This window comes from Tiliqua scincoides, chromosome 5 (assembly GCF_035046505.1).
Source record: "Tiliqua scincoides isolate rTilSci1 chromosome 5, rTilSci1.hap2, whole genome shotgun sequence".
NCBI lineage: Eukaryota > Metazoa > Chordata > Lepidosauria > Squamata > Scincidae > Tiliqua > Tiliqua scincoides.
Genome location: NC_089825.1, coordinates 70967850 through 70988870, shown reverse-complemented (window position 1 = coordinate 70988870; position 21021 = coordinate 70967850). Strand labels below are relative to the sequence as shown.

The window sequence follows — 21021 nt, the reverse complement described above, 5'->3', positions numbered from 1 at the left end:
GCAAGCATTAAACTACTTTTAAGCACAGGTAAGAGCAACCCTCAGATGGAAGCAGTGGGAATGTTGCACAAGGCATTATACTTATTTTTAATTAACAGCGGCTAAAAGTTGAAAATGCTTAAAAATGCTAGCTACAAGAACATGCCATAATGCATTGGGCATGTCATTTTCTTTAGTGGGGAACTTATCTAAGAAGGTCAGCAAAGGGTGCTTAAATTGCAGGAAATAGTTCTAACGAGTTATGCCAAAAATATTTACAATGGAAAAGTGTATATTTGACTACTCCTGGGGTATGTATGTCCTCAGTAGATTTACTTACTCCCATGCTACAAGTACAGGTGCAGAACTCCTGAAACTTACAGCCTAATCCTATTCTCCCCCCACCTCTGTTGATGGAGGCACACCAAAATTGCTCATGCTACATTCTGTGAGGGGGGTGCATTGTGGTGGTCTCCTCTGAATAAAGAAGCATTTGTTGCTGGCACAGGTCTACATGGATCGGGTCTCGAAAGGAGGTTAGTGTGTGGTAACCACTGCCAAACCTGTCTCCCTTCCCAGACCCAGTTCGCCCTTCCCCTGACCTCTTCATGACCCTGTTTTGCCATTCACCCACCCTTCTTCCCCCTGCAGACTTACCTTCATCAGTGGTCCTCTGGCAGTCTGTAGTCCGGGGCTACTCCGGCCTCACCACTAGGAGATCATTTGCAACAGCTGTAAGGCCCTCCATGCTGTCAGAATGCTAGTTCTGGTGGTGGTGGTAGGATAGGATTGGGCCATTAACTTTGTAATAAGGAGAGTGGCTTAAGTGTCATTGCATTGCTATATGGCTGTCATACGGTTATCTTTCCTCCCAAAACTACAACAGTCGTTTTCCATGTTGAAGTGAAGACTATTTCATCTGTTGGAAGGTATTAAATGCTAGTGAATGGATGCTGCTTCAGTATAGCACGTGTGCTAATTTGAATATAATTATCCTAATCATTAGAAAAAATAATTAGTTTTCCAAGCCAAGATACTGAAAACTCTCCAGTAGTCAAGTTTTTGTTGCTTCTCCTTTCAGTATCAATACATAAAAAGAAGCCAATTTGTTGTCAGACTTAAATATTCAACACATTTAAATCACTTCTGTTGCTTGTCACATGTTGCTTTGCAAAGTTGGGACACAATCTAGACAGAATTAAAGTCTAGTTAATTTCAGTTTAAGTATATTTATCAATAAAATCAATGAGATCCAAAAATGATTAATCTTTGCTGGATCATGTTCTAATATTATATAAATTTGTAGCTAAAGAGAAATTGTATTTTTTGGCTTGTACTTAAAATAGTTAAACTGTTGTGGAGTTTATCAGTTTAAAGACCTCAAAGACTATGATAATAAAACAAACACATTTTAAAATAATTAGGATACAGGTATATAAATACTGCTTGGTAGTCTTTAGGCAGTATTGCGAAGTTAACTGAAAAAGCAGAATGCTGAGCAATGCAGCTGAACTCAGTGGGATAAGACCCCAAGATAAATACACTTTCATCAACCAGGCATGCTGAAAATCTAAACTGTACTTTCTGCTTTTGTATCCATTTATACCAGTTTTCAAAAAAGAGGTCATGAGTGCCAGCTTTTTAAAAAGCCTTTCTTCAAAGTCCTCTTGAAAATACTAGCATCACTGTCCACCATAATGTATAAAACTATTTTAACTATAGATGGTTATGTGTAGATAGCCTAACAGAGCAATCCAAACTTACCCCTGAGCCTGTGCAAGTTCCTTGTGCTGGTTCCCAAGTGTCGTGAATGTGCCAAAAGCATGTTCACAGCTACTAGGGAGTTGGGTATGCCAGTACACACTGACCTCCCAGCACCAGATGCAGATGGTGAGTTTGGTGGTGCAGGGGGTGGGAGAGGGTGGCAGGAGGGTGGAATGGAGGCAGGGAAGGGTGTTTTTGGCTAGAGGAGGGCAGTCTGGGCCTGGGTGGGGGTGTGGGATCAGCTACAGCATCACAAGCTGTATCCTAACTCCCACTCTTGGTCCGATCTGCCTTACACAGGCTGCATGGATTTCACATGGATTGGATTTCCAGCAGATTCACTGGAACAAATCATAGAGGTGGCTGGCTTGTGACACAGGGTAAGGGATAAAAAATCCCTACCTTGTGCTGGATACAGCACAGGCCAGATGGCCTGCCTGTTCCAACAAAGTTAGGATTGCACCCCAAAATTGTTAAAATTGGGGAAAGCAGTCCATATTCACATTTAAATTTGGTTTTAACCCAACTGGACTTAAAACATAAGTTTTTGATGCCCATATTTTAGAAATCTGCTGCCTTAATGATCATGACTTGAAAATACTGTACAGTGAGCTGCCATATCTGTGCATCCCATATCCATGGTTTCAATTATCTGTGGATATGGAAACCCCCCCCCCCCGTGTGGCCATTACCTTTGTTTTTGCATGGTTGCAATGGCAGTGCGGGTGTTTTTTCCTAGAACTTGCTTATGATTGCTTAAACTGAAGATGCAGTGTGCAGCTTGGCCAATAGAGTCTAATAGCCTGCACATCATCTCTGGAGTTTAAGGAAGTGAAAACAATTAAAGAACACCCATGCTGCAAAAACAAAGGTAATTGCTGGATGGGGGGGGGGGGGCTTCTCTACAGAAGTGGACTCCCACATGGACATTACCTTTGCTTTTGCAGGTCGCAATGGCAGCATGGGTGTTTCTTTAACTTGCTTTTCCTTGCTTAAACTTCAGACGCTTAAACTCCATCACATCTGGAGTTTAAGTAAGTATAAGCAAGTTAAAGAAACACCCATGCTGCCATTGGAATCTCCAAAAACAAAGGTAATGGCTGATGTGGGGCAGGGGCTTATGTGGAGAGGGGACCCCCACACACCCTTCCTTGCCAGGCTATTAGACTCCCTCTAGAGGCCAGGCTGCACATTGTGTCTGGAGTTTAAGCAAGTAAAACCAAGTTATAAAAAGAAATACCTGAGCTTGCCATCATGTCCTGCAAAAACAAAGATAATGGTCAAATGGGGAGGCTTCTTTTTATAGCATCCCCCATGTCTGCAATTTCCATATCCATGGGGTCTGTGGTACGGATCCTCCATGGATATGGGAGCACACCTGAATATTCAAGGGTAGATCACTATAGCTGGATAGAATGAAGTCTAAAACAAGTTTCATTGTTTTCAGTGGGAGTTTAGGTGGATCGTGTCCAGTGGATGTTTTAGCTTCGTCACTACCCTTGCTCATTTAATTTGTTTTTCCACCAGCACAAAAGCTTTACCTTGAAAGATTTGTATCTATTATCTTTAAGAAGTGGGACTAACATTCTTCTTAAAACAAAATTACTTGTTTTTCATGGTTTAACCATGGCAATTCATACTGTGGAAAGGGGGAAAGAAACTATAAATATATCTTATCTGTTACTCTAAATAAAATCAGAGTCTGTAACATAAAATACTGCATTTCACTGAGATTATATTAGATTAGGTTTGTTAAATAAACCTAGAATTAAATGGAAAAACAGGTCCTGTAGTCTATCTTCAGTTTGTGTATTCAAGTTGAAGCTCCTTTAGTCAGGACTCCTGAACCAAGTCCAGTTACTTAAATGTAGTGTGATTAGGGCTATAGTGTAAAAATAGTTTCTCTGTGCAAAGTATTATCCAGATGTAGGTTTATTATTTTCATTTTCCAAGCCTCTGTATATGAAAGTCCCAAATCATCCTGCCTGAATAAATAAAGCTCTACAATTCAGCAAAAAATAAAATAAAATAAAATAAAAGATTGATCACCTGTAAACTGATACTGTCAGGGAATAATGCTAAAAGTCAAACAACCAATTGTTATGACATCTTTAGTTCAGAAATCATGCATTTAATTTCTGTCTGCAGCTAATCCTTCTGTTTGGTGCATACTTCCTCACACTACTTAAATGGAGACAGCAGAAGAAAGCAAGCAAGCACAAACCAATGCATATGTTGATCTGTTGCCACTGTTGTAGCAGCACTCTTGGTTAGGGAACCATCATGTCTGGACCGATGCTGCCCCTTGCCATGAGAGACTACTAGATCATTCCATTTGAAGCTAGGGTAACTTAATAATAGTTTAGGTTAAAAACAAATGATGTTTTTACTATTGTAAAACCTTACTCTATGTTTGTGTGACATCCACCTAGACTGAACAAAATCACCAATACATCCAAGACTGCACCCGGCTTTCAACTTTTAAAACTAGCCAAACATTTATTTTACTGAAACATGTCACAATAAAAACTCCCATTTATGTATTAAAATAGCTTGAAACAATCACTTTCCACAATCGGAGAAACCTATACCTATAATTTATAACTTAAAACTTACCCCAACTAATAATCATCTTTAGGCTTTTTTAATTCCTAAAATTAGGACAATGAATGAAAACAAATTCTCAACAAATACATACATTCACTCTTGTGCAGACAGCAAACTGACTTGCACCATATAAAAATTTCTCATGAAATCACTGGTTCCCAATAGAGGATGGACTTCACATAACTGCTGAAGCACATCTTAAAGCTGATGACCAACCTAAATATATCTAATGACAATGGCCTCATCTCAACCACTCAGCAGGTTAATAAAAGAAATGTGTAATAATGCCTAGCACTCCATTATAGATTATCTGAGCTGTTTAAATATCTCAAAGCAATTTTATCTGCCTTGCTATTAGACAGCTTAGATGTTGGCTGAGATCCAAAGAACTGCTTAGGCTTATGCATCTGTCTTGCAGTAGCCCTGTGAATTTGTCTGCTTTGAGTAGCAAATCCCAGTGCCATAATACTGAAACTGTTTTCTAAAACTTGAAGTGTCAACAGCAATGGGGTTCTGTTGCTTGTCAAAGGTCAGGCAAGAAGGCTCACAGACAGGCTCATTTTGAGCATTCAAGTCAACATGTGTTTGTGAATATTAAAAACTAGCACTTTAACTTGTCTACAGAAATTCTGTTTTATGTAAACATCTCATTATTGAACCCTGACAGAATTTTTTAATTTTCATCCTCCAAGAGCATGTTGTCATACTGAAGAAAATAAAGTTCAAAAACATGTTGTTCTGTGCAATGTTTTTTTCTCTGATAAAAGTGTGTAGTCTCAATCTCACTAAACATTTTGGGAAGACTAGGTTAAAGGATGTAATAAGTACAGTTCACAATTAGTTAACATTTACTAATAAATTTTAGAACAGAAAAGTTACACAAAACCAAAGCAAATTAAATGTGTTCAGAATTATATTTTCAAGTAATGCCATTGAAAGAGGCATTGAAAACAATGGTGGATGAACCATTAAATCTCCAGGATTCAGCTATGACCTATCTATCCATATGATTTCCCAATCAAAAATGCACTTGATTGATTCACCCCTCCCAACAAATTTTAATTACCGAAGTCCTGAGAATTGATTTTCCACAGGATCAAAAGGATGTACATTGCTCCACCACACTATGTCAGAGTCACCCCAAGCTTAATGTAAGCCAAGGCTTACATTGCTGCTACTCAGCAATGACTTCTTGACTTCTTCCAGTGTTTTATATATGACAGCTGTGTTAAGCTCTCTATATCAAGCGATATATCAACGTCATCATGAAGTGAGCCATCTATGTATATAGTATCTATGGCTCAAAAATATTCACCCATCTATACATAGTATGAAAAATTTTCTATGAAAAACAAACCAAGGAAGCATATCTTTACCCAGGCACAAATGATGGTACACCAGCTATGTGATGATTTTAAAGTGATGACAAAAAGTTTTTCAGGTCTCCCTTATCACTTTTTTTATTTTCTTCAAGGATAAGGAGCCTTTTCAACTGCGCGAAGTGCAATTTGGCATTTTTAGAAGTCCTTGAGGAGGAACAAGGGGTTGATTGTCCAGATGTGGCAATTCTGAAATGGAAAGATACAATATTAAGAATTCTGGTTACTAATAATGAGTGTTATAGTTAGGAGCAGTTTAAAATGGTAAAAACGGAACAATACTGCCATAAATCAAAACTGATCTTATAAAATGATAAACACTATATCCTGCTCAATTAACAAAGTAACACCACCATGAACCTATTCAAGTGGCTGCGGAGCATCTGTGGATCGTCCCGAGTGCTTCTGACTACACAGTCAGAGCCACAGTTCTAAGCCCCTGACTTCCTCAGAGCTCTGTTGCTCAGAAACTGCCAAGGGAAAATGCATGCAGCCCTACAGAAAATGAAACTGAGCTACAGTGTGTGTTTACTTGTGAACACAGTGGACTGTGCCTTGGTCCACTGGAAAGGGTAGGCTGAGAGAAATGCAACTGAGCTCCGCCCCCCTCCCCCAGTAGGGAACCATGCAGAGTGGATGGACACTTGCAGCCACTCTCAGAGCAGTTCCTGGCTGTGTTTGAGGCCACCCCGCTCTCCTTCCCTTTATTGAAAGGGGAGGGAGGGCAGCCATCAGGGCAGTGGAAAGTGGCACACATCTCCGGCTTTGGAGGAGACGCGAGCCACTTCTCTGGCTCCTGAGTGGCACAAAAGGCTCCATCAGAATGCCTTGGGGCTGCTGAAAGCGGCACCCAAGAGGAGAGTGCCACCTGTCTCCTGGAAGCCTGCAGCCTATGCTGCGTGCCACTTACATCAGCCCCAAAACACTCTGATGGAGCCTTTTGCACCGCTCAGAAGTGACACGAAAAACTCTGTTGGAGCCTGGGCTGCCTCTTTCATTCCCCCTTTTCTTTAAAGGAGAAGGCAACACTTGGAAGTAATTGGGGTAACAATGACATCACCACAATCACTTCTGGGTCAGGGATGGGGGGGCGACAAAGGCAGAGGTGGCCCTTGGCATGGGAAAGCCCAGGACTGCCTCTTAGAGAGAGATGTGATTTATGCCTGTTTTAGTCCTGTGGCTATGTCTGCATAAAACACATATATACTACCTATATGACAATGATTACACATACAAATGATTAAAATATTAATTTGGAAACATAACTGCGCTTTCAGTGTCGCCTTTTTTTTAGGATAACATCACTATCCAAGAAAAAATGAAACTGTTTTAGCCTCTAGTTATAGCAGTTGTGTCCAAAAACAATCCAGATTAAAATATTCAGGGTGCTTTTAAGAAAATAAATGTCTATTTACAAACTTTAAAACTCCACTGAAGCTTTAAAACTTCAATGACTTTATTGAAGTCAATGGAGTTAGTCCCATGCCTCCACCCTGTCAAACTCCATGTACTTATGAGCACTCAAGTGAGAACTATTGTGATGAGATACTTTATACAAGTAAAACAAATAGTAGACAGAGCTCCAGTACAACTTCCTACTGTGTAGTCCCAGATCAAGAAAATTTATATGCAGAAAATCTTGAAGATGGTAACTTTGGACAGACACCCTCAATCTGTAACATTATAGCACAATTATAGCACTGGATATCAGGCCAGGAGACCTGCGCTGTATCCAGTACAAGATAGGTGCCCAAAATGGCTCCGCCAGAGGCAAGGGCAACTCTTCCCCTTACCCCTGGGTAAGCCACTGCATCCCCAACGGGCCTCCTTATGTGAAACTGCAGAATATGGTTACTGAAGTTAGTCAGTGCTTATCTATTTCCATGTTTTGGGTGCATAAGTCACTACACAATCATCCATCATTTGATGTGAGGGTTACATTCCGAGGTCAGAGCATAAAGCCAAAATTGTGAATATTCAAAATTATGTAGAAAGTTCCTTGCATCCGAAAAATACATACTGTCTCTTTAATTCATTCACCTAAAAATACAGCTTTGACTCTCCTTGTGAATTCCAGTTCTGCACCCTATTGTTTTTATGTTGCCTTTATGACATAAAAATCAATACCTGAAATTTGATGATGATTCTCTTCTTTTAGTTCCAGAAAGGCTGGAAGGCATAGTTTTATTTGAAAATGTTGAAGACTTCAAAGTTGATCCTTTTATATGTGAATATTCTCTACTTTTCCCATAATGCCTTGTTGTTTTCCTACACACATTGCATGTAATTAGCTGAAGAGAAAAGAAAAGAAAGGTCAGTTGTGGTCACAATTGTTACTACTTTTAAATGTACATATACGGAATGTGTTAATTCAGTATATGAATTAGGTGAGGAGGCTTCAACACATAATCAGAAAATCACAGGGAAAAAAGTAGGTGGTAATCCAGACAAAAAAGCAGAATACAGGTGCAACCTACAGGTGCACTGGCATCTCACTCCAGGCAGCCCAAAACACTGCAAAAAGGCTCTGCCTGGCACAGGCAGGGAAATAGCCCTGGAGTCATGGAAGAGGTTCCCCTTGTGAAAGGAACAGTAAGACTCCTGCAGCCCCTGAGGCAGCAAAGAGGGGGAAGGGGGCAGGAAACCTCTGTAAGCCAGAAGACGTGCAGCAAGGTGGAGCGCTCGCTCTCTCTCTCTCTCTCTCTCTCTCTCTCTCTCTCTCTCACACACACACACACACACACACACACACACAGGGGCAGGTGCTGTAGTAACAGAGGGGATTGCTTTAAAAAACCTGGGGGGGGGTGTTTGGCCAATCCCCCCCTTCAGACTGAGATGGTGCAGGCTCTCCGTGCTCCAGCCAACACAAACAAAACAGCCCAGCAAGCAAGTCTTCCCACCAAGCCAAAGCATGAGATTTAGGCTACAATCCGATCCATGCTTTCCTGGGAGTAAGCCCCATTGACTAGAATGGGACTTATTTCTGAGTAGGCAGGCATAGGACTGGGCTGTCAGGCTACAATCTGATCCATGCTTTCCTGGGAGTAAGCCCCATTGACTAGAATGGGACTTAATTCTGAGTAGGACTGGACTCTTAAAAACTCAGCATCCCACCTGTGAAAGAATGGGAGGGCTGAGTGTGGATCGAAGTGGGGAGGCGAAGGAGCTGAGGGGATTGATAACAGCTGCCTTAGTTTCCTTCCAGCTCCAAATTGTCAGGCTGCAGCGTATTTGCTTAACTCTATGGAATTTAGCACAACACTTTTTTTTCTTAATTGAGCAGGGTCAGGGAATGGAACTCACACGCATAAATAGGCTCCACCTGTATACAGTAAATTGTTTTAACAGAGAAACTATTTACATCAGAACACTCCCACTAAAATTAATGGGATTGCTCCAGAGCAAATGTGGAGTAAATTGTGGATTGCAGTCTTAAACTATGAAGTGCTTGTGGCAACTGTTTTGTTGCTACTGTATTGGCAACCTTCAGTCTCGAAAGACTATGGTATCGCGCTCTGAAAGGTGGTTCTGGCACAGCGTCTAGTGTGGCTGAAAAGGCCAATCCGGGAGTGACAATCCCTTCCACACCGGGAGCAAGTGCAGTCTGTCCCTGGTCTGTCTCCCTGGCTATGGGCCTTCCTTCTTTGCCTCTTAGCCTCAGACTGTTGGCAAAGTGTCTCTTCAAACTGGGAAAGGCCATGCTGCACAGCCTGCCTCCAAGCGGGCCGCTCAGAGGCCAGGGTTTCCCACTTGTTGAGGTCCATCCCTAAGGCCTTCAGATCCCTCTTGCAGATGTCCTTGTATCGCAGCTGTGGTCTACCTGTAGGGCGCTTTCCTTGCACGAGTTCTCCATAGAGGAGATCCTTTGGGATCCGGCCATCATCCATTCTCACGACATGACCAAGCCAACGCAGGCGTCTCTGTTTCAGCAGTGAATACATGCTAGGGATTCCAGCACGTTCCAGGACTGTGTTGTTTGGAACTTTGTCCTGCCAGGTGATGCCGAGGATGCGTCGGAGGCAGCGCATGTGGAAAGCGCTCAGTTTCCTCTCCTGTTGTGAGCGAAGAGTCCATGACTCGCTGCAGTACAGAAGTGTACTCAGGACGCAAGCTCTGTAGACCTGGATCTTGGTATGTTCCGTCAGCTTCTTGTTGGACCACACTCTCTTTGTGAGTCTGGAAAACGTGGTAGCTGTTTTACCGATGCGCTTGTTTAGCTCGGTATCGAGAGAATGAGTGTCGGAGATCGTTGAGCCAAGGTACACAAAGTCATGGACAACCTCCAGTTCATGCTCAGAGATTGTAATGCAGGGAGGTGAGTCCACATCCTGAACCATGACCTGTGTTTTCTTCAGGCTGATTGTCAGTCCAAAATCTTGGCAGGCCTTGCTAAAACGATCCATGAGCTGCTGGAGGTCTTTGGCAGAGTGGGTAGTGACAGCTGCATCGTCGGCAAAGAGGAAGTCACGCAGACATTTCAGCTGGACTTTGGATTTTGCTCTCAGTCTGGAGAGGTTGAAGAGCTTTCCGTCTGATCTGGTCCGGAGATAGATGCCTTCTGTTGCAGTTCCAAAGGCCTGCTTCAGCAGGACAGCAAAGAAAATCCCAAACAAGGTTGGTGCAAGAACACAGCCCTGCTTCACTCCGCTTCGGATGTCAAAAGGGTCTGATGTGGAGCCATCGAAGACAACAGTGCCCTTCATGTCCTTGTGGAAAGATCTGATGATGCTGAGGAGCCTGGGTGGACATCCAATCTTGGGGAGAATCTTGAAGAGGCCGTCTCTGCTGACCAGGTCGAAAGCCTTTGTGAGATCTATGAAGGCTATAAAGAGTGGCTGTCGTTGTTCCCTGGATTTCTCCTGCAGTTGTCTAAGGGAGAATACCATATCAGTGGTGGACCTGTTGGCTCGGAATCCACACTGCGATTCTGGATAGACGCTCTCTGCAAGTACCTGGAGCCTCTTTAGTACAACTCGGGCAAACAGCTTTCCTACAACGCTAAGGAGAGAGATGCCATGGTAGTTGTTGCAGTCACCCCTGTCACCTTTGTTCTTGTACAGCGTGATGATGTTTGCATCCCTCATGTCTTGAGGTACTCCACCTTCTCTCCAGCAGAGACAGAGGATTTCATGCAGCTCAGTGACGATGATCTCTTTGCAGCATTTTAGGACTTCAGCAGGGATGCTGTCTTTTCCAGGTGCCTTGCCAAAGGCAAGGGAGTCCAGGGCCACGTAAAGTTCTTCTAGGGTTGGTTCACTGTCAAGCTCTTCCAGCACAGGCAGGCACTCAATGTTGTTCAGTGCTTCTTCGGTGACTACATTTTCTCTGGAATATAGCTCAGAGTGGTGCTGCACCCAGCGTTCCATCTGCTGCGCCCGATCCTGGATGACCTCGCCTGTGGCAGACTTCAGAGGGGCAATTTTCTTCTGTGTTGGACCTAGGGCCTGCTTGATACCATCATACATCCCCTTGATGTTGCTCGTGTCAGCTGCTATCTGTATCTCGGAACAGAGCTGGAGCCAGTAGTCGTTAGCACATCTCCTGGCAGTCTGTTGGACTTTGCTGCGAGCAGTTCGGAGGACCTGCAGGTTGCGCTCACTGGGACAGGCCTTGTATGCTGCTTGAGCTCTCCTCTTTTCCTCAATGACTGGCGTCAACTCCTCAGAGTGGGCTTCAAACCAGTCTGCCGCCTTGTTGGTCTTCTTGCCGAATATGGACAAGGCGGTGTTGTAAACGGTATTCTTGAAATGTTCCCATCTGTTGGATGCGTTTGCGTCGGCCGGGCCTGGAAGAGATTCCTCAAGCGCTTGTGCAAATTCCTCCACTTTTCTCTGATCCTGGGTCTTGCTGGTATCAATGCGAGGTCTTCCTTCCTTTTTCGTGTGATACAGTCGCTTTGTTTGCAGTTTCACTCTGCTGCACACCAGGGAGTGGTCAGTGTCGCAGGCAGCACCATGATAACTGCGTGTGATCTTGATGCTGGGAAGGCTGGAGCGTCTGGTGAGGATCAGGTCGAGCTGGTGCCAGTGCTTTGATCTTGGATGTCTCCAAGAGACTCTATGTTGGGGCTTCGTGTTGAAGAACGTGTTGCTGACACAGAGACCGTGATGACAGCAAAACTCTAGCAGGCGTTGGCCATTTTCGTTCATCCTCCCAGTGCCAAACTGACCTAAGCAAGTGGGCCATGAACTGTTATCAGCACCAACTCTAGCATTGAAATCGCTGAGGATGAACAATGGCTCTTTTACAGGGATTTTCTTGACAGTGGTGGCCAGGTCATCATAGAATTTGTCTTTGGCTTCTGCTGGAGACGACAGAGTTGGTGCATAAGCACTGATGAGAGTGATAGGTCCTGCTGATGACTGGAGCTGCAGGGACAAAATTCTTTCACTTCCCACAGTAGGTGGGATGATGGATTTCAGCAGGGTATTTCTGACCGCAAAGCCAACGCCATGTTCCCTGGTTTCGTTTGGTGGTTTTCCCTGCCAGAAAAATGAGAAATTTCTCTCCTTGACAGATCCGGAATCTGGCAGCCTAGTCTCTTGAAGGGCGACGATGTCCATCTGCAGTCTGCTCAGCTCCATGTCGATGACAGCTGTTTTGCGTGCGTCGTCTATTTCTTGCAGGTCATCAGAGAAGCCAGGTGTCATTGTCCTAACGTTCCAGGTGCCCAGCTTTAGGGCAGTAGTTTTCTGTTTTCTGTTGCATGGTGCAGAGTTGTCGATCCGCTTGTCGGTTTTCACCCTAAACCCCACGCACCCCATGAGGTTAACGGACCGTGGCGAGGCAACACCTTACTGGCTGGGGACTGCCCAGCTTAAGGCGGGCGGGAGCTGCCCAATGAGATGCAATGATCTCTCCCACCGTCGGAAGCAGCCCCTGGCGTCATGCTCTACGCCAATCGAGCAAAGACTTATAACCGGTAAACTGCTGCTTCCAGTGTTGTGCCGACGCCGTATGGCGAAGTTGGAGTGTCCTCTCCAGTGCGCGAAGCCTGGGTAAAGAAGGTATGGAGGATAGGCTGTTACCCATGCAGCAAATCCCCCCTCTCCACGTCGCTGGAATGGTCCAATGGAAAGGCAGAAGCCAATACGGTTGGTTCCAGCGGCGTCGCCAGAACGTGACTGTGTTCAGCCATGAACTGCCTCAGGGACTCCGGCTCCTGATTTTGCCTCGAGGTTGACTCCTGAAGCCTTTTCTAGAACTGGATGTAGCCACAAGGCAGTGGAGGTTTGAGGTCAGAGTTTCCTTCTCTTAGATGAGCTGCCTTCCTAGGCTGACGAGTCCCATCTACCTGGTGGCTGTTTAGTCGCCTCTTACGACAAGTACAGCCAAACTGAGGGCCTATTCTTAGCCCCCAGCCCCCAGGGTACTTTGTTGCTAATAAGATTTAGAATAATAACAATGTGGCTACAATTGAGTCAAACAGGTGATCCTTTATAGGCCCCAATTACATCATCTGGATCCCATTTATTTGCTTATCCTCCAATATGAACTGCAGGCATGCACACACTGGCTTACCTGCTGTCACAGAGGTTAGGTTCCTCCCCTTCCTCCTTCTAAATACAAAGGAACTCGGAATGCAGTCTTTTGAAATTGAAATGGAAGATACTGAAAGGGTGAGGGGAACGTGACTGAGGGCACAATCCACAACTCTCTTGCACCAGCCCAGGAGTGTCACGTATGTGCCATAAAGCACGTTAGATCTCAAATCTCTCAGTCTGGAGTGGCTGAGCCAATGCACTCAAACAAGGTACGTTTGTACCAGCTAAGCATGGACAGCGCTAAGGGTTGGAGAGGGTATTCCCACCAGCTAAGGGTGAGAATGAGGGCATTTCTGGGCAGGGGAGGGAGGGCCAGTGGGCAAAGTTGGGAGGGGGATGGGAACGGCCTGGGCAACTTAGGCCAGATCCTTACTCCCCTTCTGATCAGCCTGAATTTGCATCAGCAATTTTGCTGGCGCAGATCTGAGCAGCCCATAGGAGTGGCTGGTACATGACATGGAGTAAGGAGGAAAAATATCCCCGTACTTGGTTGCATGGCAGCCACCTCCTAACCTGCGCTGGATACCGCACAAGCCAGTTGGCCTGCCTACTCCAGCACAGATTAGAATTGGACCGCTCATTTCCAGTGCTTAGAAATGTAACTACTCTTTCTATGTTTTATGTCGTAACAGATCCTACAGATCAGGAGCATAACATAAATCCTATTGCTTTATATCGCATCAAGAACATAAAATTATAACACATGAACCAAGAATACTCAAAACAGTTAAATTCTTTTTAAAACACAACCTCTTCTCTCAATATTTCATGAAAATAAAGTTTGGATAAACCAACTCTTCTAATGGTTTTAAGTTAATAATATCCAGTTCGGTTTTTTCAAAGACAAACTAAAACTGCCTTCTGTGTCATCTCTAAGTCTTCAGGGGGGATTTTTATACTGTTTTATAACAAAAAATCTGCTACCAATCCAGAAAAAATGTTAGCACAGATATTGCACTCAAAAAGAAAGAAAACCAAAGAATAAAATTAACACTATAGCACAGCATGAAAAAGAAAATCTGATAGGCACATCAAGCAGTGTCTGTACCCCACTCCGGTCCTGGCTACCGTAAGTCAAGTGTACTTAAATTAGATGCTTTATGCTTTACCTTCTTTCTTAGTATTTCAGTTAAGATGTTCATAATGCCCTTTTCTTGTAAGGTTAAATAAAATCAATTTAAAAAATCAAGCCTGGTTTCTGAAAGGAAATCACCTTTTTTGTTTCACTTTCTAGCTAGTTTTAGGCAGACCAAACATAACAGTTCTTTTGTTTCTTCTTACCAGAACATTCTTTGAGTGCTTGTACTTCTTCAAAAGTTTTGTTTGTTTTAAATTGAGTTTGTAGTTCTTTCCTTCTAGATTAAGTAATCGCTGTATCTGTGGAGTCACTTTCATTTTAGGGTTCAGACGCACCCTGAAATTACCAGGAAGAAAAACCTGGAAACAGTGAGGGCACACCTTGCTTGCATTATTTTTGTTCTTGCCTGAAAATTAATAAAAATAGTTTTTAAAAGTTCTCTTTTGAAATATTAATAGTGCATATAGATAATAATACTCTTTAGTATTACCCTTCATATTCATCACTAACTGCATTACTATCAGATATTAGAATTTCCATTCTCTACCAGTGTTGCAAACGCTGTTTACAAAGATTTACCCAGCATATATGAACCACAAGTCCCATAATACTGACATAAAATTATCACACAGCTACTTTCAGGAAAATGGCAAACATTAGAATACCAATGCCATTTTCTGCAGCTCTGCCCTAGGCTACGTCTGTTATTCTATAGCAGTCCCACCTCAGTTCTAGGTACAGAAGCTCCTCTACTTAAGGATATTCAACTTATAAACTGTGCAAGTTTCAGCCTGACTTCCAGTTTGCAGCTGACGTTGCTGCCCAAAGCTGCTTAAGAGCATTCTGAGCAGCTCCACGGTGAAAGTGTTGTCTGGGGTGAAACTTACAGCACTGACAGCATTCTGAATGAAATTGTCAGTGTCCCAGGTGAAACTGACAGCAACAAAGGCAGGAACATTGCTATACAGTGGGCCTGTTGTATCCAAGGTTTCGGTCTAGGGCTCCACATGGTTGCAAAAATCTGTGCATACTCAACTCTGCTTGTAAAATGGCATAGAATTCCAAAAATTGCCTGAAGCTGTGTAAATTGCATTCACTGTATTGTATTATTATTATTAATAATAATATTAATACAGCTCCATTAAGGTAAATGACATTTTCCAGACTATGATGCATTGTAAAGGCTCAGTTGCTATCCATAGCACCTAAAGTAGTGCTCAAATTGTATCCCCCATTATTTTGGGGTGTGGGGGCATCTCAGCTAGCACAGGGCAAACATGCAATGGCGGGTTTGAGACGAATGAGACACGAGCTGCAGAGAGATCTGTAAAATGGGAATCTGATATGGCTAGAGGCTACAGCAGAGTAAGTGGAAATTTTTAAAAATACCTTTTCAATCCACGGTTGGTTAAATTAGCGGGTATGGGATTCGCGGATATGGAGGCCCATGGTACTTACAAACAACTGACTTGTGAACAGACCCCTGCAACCTAATGTGTTCTCAAGCAGGCGAGCTTCTGTAACTTCCAGAATAAATGATTTCAATACATAAGAACATAAGAACAGCCCCACTGGATCAGGCCATAAGCCCATCTAGTCCAGCTTCCTGTATCTCACAGCAGCCCACCAAATGCCCCAGGGAGCACACCAGATAACAAGAGACCTCATCCTGGTGCCCTCCCTTGCATCTGGTATTCTGACATAGCCCATTTCTAAAATCAGGAGGTAGTACATGCACATCATGGCTTGTAACCCGTAATGGATTTTTCCATTACTGACTGAATGACCGAAGCCTTACTCAGTTACACATGGGTGGCCACGATAATCTTGACAACAAAACTTATTAAGAAAGTCTAGTTGTGCCTTTAATTGAAATTCACTTTCTGAAAACATGAAAATAATAATGAAGATGGCTACTAGTTATCATATTTCAATAACACTGTTTCAGAAAACCTATTCATATATTATTGTAACCATGGTCAGTGTGTCCAAAGTTACAGGGTTAATGTGAGTATGTCATCGGGCTCTGTAGTTCTACCCCCTGCTCTCTCCAGGAACAGTGTTTTCTATAGAGGTAGACAATGTAAACAAATGAGAGGTCTTTGTGGTGATTCAGAACACTGAGCCCCTAACATTCTAGATCCTGAAAGAAACTCTCCCGAGTGTTTGCCTTTGAAGACAAATGCTGTCCTAGAGGAGAGTGGTGGTGAAAGGGACTGGACACAGAGTGAATCAGTGTTGGGAAAGGGCTTACGATCATGCTCCTGCAACCACAGACACTACATTGTGACAACATATGAGCAAGCTTTAATCTTGTTCAGATATGACAAACACTGTTAAAATACAGGAACTAATAAGGACATGTTCAAAAGACTAGAGTAGAGAGAGAGAGAGAGAAGGAGAAGCTAGCACTAATTGTAGAGAGAAGGTAGTCTACATTCCTCCCTGGTATGAAAAGGTAACTCTTGCTGCTGCTTCCAAAGGTGGAGTACCTGACAAGATCCTATTTATTTGTTCAAGGATCATTCCATTAAGTATGTCTAATCACTTTTATTCTTGTTTAAATTCCCACAAACCTTCATATACTTGGTCTATTCTTGTTTAAATTCCTACACTACAAAACTCTCTTGCCTTGATAACCATTGTTAATGGTTGCAATACATAAATCTGTTTGGAACATTCAATGAATGATTTTCCTGACAAATTATAAAAGCTCACTGAAAATGTGCAAATAGCAAATTAATTTATTTTGTATTACACAATTTTGCTAAAGCAGCAAGCACATTTATCATGACATATGAACCCCTCTTGATGTCCTATATATTCTGTGAATACCATCATCCATAATCCATTTTTGCCAAGCCCACAGGGATCAAACATGTACACCTGTTGCATATATGCTACATTGGGCAGAAAGTGGGCTTAAAATCACATTGCTGGGTCACAAGGTTGCCAGTCCCTCTCAGATCTACTCTGCTACACCACAGTGGATGCAGAGGTGCAGGCTATAAGGTAGGTACAGTCCTATGCAATGGAGCTCTATAATTGGATCTAGATTTTTCTCCTAGCATATTCTACATATACCACAAAATAAAGGTAACTTTTCATCTGAAGGAAGTGAATGAAAACATAATACTATGTTATCTGGCTCATGTGTTTCTGTCTTTGTTTAATGCAAGATTAGGAAGCAAAGGATAGAAGACAAAAATAAATGTATTAGCTGTTCACCTGTAAGAAAATCCTAGATTGCTGAAATCTTAATGACTTGCTTGGTCTTTCCCCAAGATTGCCAAATAGTCAGAGTATTAAGAAACTTCAGACAACAGAACTCTTGATGAAATGACAGGAGCTCCAGAGTTTCGTATCTAAACAAGAGTAATTCATAGGCTCTACTGTCTTGGACAGATTTTTTAAGAATTTGATTGAACCTCCTACCAGTCCTAGTAGCATAGATAACCAATAATAATTTAAAAAAAACACACACACAAAGAACACCTCAAGTTTAGCATTTTGCCTAATGTCAAGTTTGTGACATTTGTGGCATTAGTGTCAATGCTGCAACCCCTCCACTGTTGCCTCCTGCTCTGATCCACAGGCAAGAGACCAAGACTCTCCACAGGTATTACCTTCTGTGTTGTTGAAACTCCATCTGTGGGAAAGAAGAGAGAGGTATGTATAGAAAATTATCAATTTTACTAAGCCCAGATTTAGCAATTATATGTCTTATTTTTAATTATCAAGCACTTCATACATATTTTCTCAGCACTTCTTGTATCAACTTTGTATTATTATTAGAAAAATTTATATCCTGCCTTTCCTATGCCAAAGCAAATGTCCAAGGTGGCTTACAGAGCTCATAATAAATGTACAATACATCATAACAATGAGGGGGAAAACAGGAAAAAACACATCAAAACAAACCTTTAATTTTAAGAGTTAAACACTAAAACATTAAAAAAGAAGCATTAAAACAGAACAAAAACCCAACACACATTGTCAAGCTGTTGGTGGTGGAGAACAAATTAGTTCAGGGAAGTAGTCAAGCCACAGCAATATTACAGAGGTGCAGATGGTGAACAACCACCTGTCTGCCAAACACCAAACAAAACAGGTACATTTTGAGCCTTCGCCGAAAAGTTGTGAGGGAAAGAGTGGTTCTAAATTCCCCTGGGAAAGAATTCCATAGTTGTGCCACTGTAGAGAAAGCTTGTCCCTGAGCCATCACCTCTGTAACTTGGGATAGAGGTGGCACTTGAAGGAGAGTCCCTTCAGATAAGTTAAGAGGGTAGGCAGGAATGTATGGGAGATACAGATAACCAGGACCCAAATCCTGAGGGGCCTTAAAGGTCAAAACCAACACCTTGAATTGACTGGAACCAAACAGGTAGCCAGTGTAGCTCCTGAAGCAGTGGTTCAACAGTATCAAACCTTCTAGCCCCTCTGATTATCACATTCTGCACTAACTGCAGCTTCTGAACTGTCCTGGAGGGTAGCCCCATGTATAGTGCATTCAAGTTTAGTCTTGAAGTTATTAAGGCATGGAATACCATGGCCAAATCTGATTGGCTCAAGTATGGTCTCAGTTGGCGCACCAATAGAAGCTAGCCACTCCTAGCCACCACTGCCACCTGGTTCTCCAGAGAGAACTGTAAGCCCACAAACATTTCTAGACTGCATACCTGTTCTCGTACAGGGAATGCAACACCATTCATAGCGGTTAGTTGACCTGCATCAATGATTTCTAGACTAGGGAAAACTTCAGTCTTTTCTGGATTCACTCTCAACGCATTGGTTTTCATCCAGACCCCAACTGCCTCCAGATAGTGCCCCAGGACTTTCATAGCCTCCTCATTGCAAGACAGTAGATAGAGATAGAGTTGGGTGTCATCAGCATATTGATGACACCACACTCCAAATTCTCAGATGATCTCCACCAGTGGTTTCATGAAGATGTTAAAAGCAGGGGAGCTAGAATAGAACCCTGCAGCACACCACTCTGCAATGGCCAAGGCACCGAGCAGGTGCCCCCCAGCATCACCAATTGGGATCTGTTGGCCAAAAAGGAGCAGAACCACCATAGAGAAGTGCTCTTAGGCCCCAACTCAGTTGACCCAGAAGAATACCATAGTCACTGATACCAAAGACTGCCAAGAAGTCCAGCAGGAATGTGTTGCCTTATCTAAACCATGGCAAAGATCATCCATCAAGGCAACAAAGGCTGCTTCTGTCCCAAAACCCGGCCTGAAGCTGAATTGAAAGGGGTCAAGATAATCAGTTTCCTCTAGAAATCTCTGGAGCTGGGACACCACAGTTTGCTCCATCACCTTCCCCAGGAAAGGGACCATCTGATAATTTGAATTAGTGGGATCCAGAGAGTGTGTGTGAGTCAGTGGAATTAACTGTTGCTGAAGTAGTGGACTGAAATAATAAGTAATCGAGGGCTGAAACTGAAACACTCATCAAAACAATGATTAAAATTTAGTTACTGAACTTTAAACAATACTCATTTTAGAAATAATTATATATATCTTTTAAAAATTGATGATGTGCCTGAACAATTGTAGCACCCGGTCAGCGTGCCATGAGATGAAAAAGGTTGAAAATCACTGCCAACGGTTAGTCCAGCTACCCACTATTTCAGTGGGGCAAAAAAAAAGTGTGACGGAAAGGGCATACCATGGATACGAAGCAATTTGTTTTATTTAAATGATTAAAAATTATTTGGAACACAAACCACCAAGTGCCTACAGCCTTATTTTGCACTCCCAAACAGGCTGTGTAGTGGGCCACCACTACACAGTCATGCAACACCTGTTGTAGCTCCTTTTATATAACTTTCCAGAGTGGAGATGATGAAAACATCACAACAGTGCATGATATTGCTACAAAAGAAACCAACTGCTGTATAAGTACATATACTTGTTTTTACTGCATCCCTCCCGCCCTCCCAGCCAAACCAAAAGCCACACTAAACTCAAACATTTACAAACATAACGAGTACAATCCAGCCAGTAATTTTTATGTACTGCATTTATGTCCCCTCTGCCTGCACAGAAATCAGGGACAAATGCTTTCTATTCATGCTCCCAACATTTGAACAATCCATAAAAGATTACAGCACCATGCATTCCATGCGCTTTGGAAGAGGAGTGCCAGGGAGAGGTGCCGGTGCCAAGGGGGGGCCTGGGGGAGGGGCCAGTGCCAGGGGGAGGGGCCAGGGGGTCTGCTTCAGCCTGGCGTCTCCGGCGGGAGCGGGGCAGGCTCGTCCCCGAGCGCTGCTGAGCCTCGGCCGTCGCCTGCGGCGAGCAGGGCGGCTTCCCGTGTAAGGAACGGAAAGAGGCGCCCCTGAGGCTTCCTCGGCCGCGGCAACGCGCAGTGCGGAGGAGCGCCGGGGCCACGTGGGGAGCAGCCGGAGGCGGGCAGCCCGGGCCTTTGGGCAGCCGCTCACGGCGAGCCTCCGAGGCCGGCGGCGCTGCGAGGGGCGGGCGCCTGAGGCCGCGGGGAGCTTACAGCAGGAAGCGCGCCTCGGGCGGGCAGGCGTCCAGCAGCCTCCGGGCCGCAGCCTCCGAGAACCTCCGTCTTCTTCCCATTTCGGCGATGCCGGGAGGGCGGCGGAAGCGGCTTTCCGGCGACTCTCCGGGCGCGGGCGGGAACGGGCAGCGCGCAC

General features: G+C 43.6%; 1 protein-coding gene across 1 annotated transcript; it reads right to left on the bottom strand.

Moving 5' to 3' along the window:
• Positions 1–4215: 4215 nt before the first annotated feature.
• Positions 4216–21021, bottom strand: C5H18orf21 (chromosome 5 C18orf21 homolog). The gene is made up of 5 exons (XM_066631424.1): positions 20865–21021; positions 17981–18003; positions 14558–14760; positions 7857–8020; positions 4216–5918 (listed from the first exon to the last, which is right to left on the bottom strand). Exons 1-5 carry the CDS (start codon positions 20942–20944, stop codon positions 5765–5767), a joined length of 624 nt encoding a protein of 207 aa, XP_066487521.1. The 5' UTR covers positions 20945–21021; the 3' UTR covers positions 4216–5764.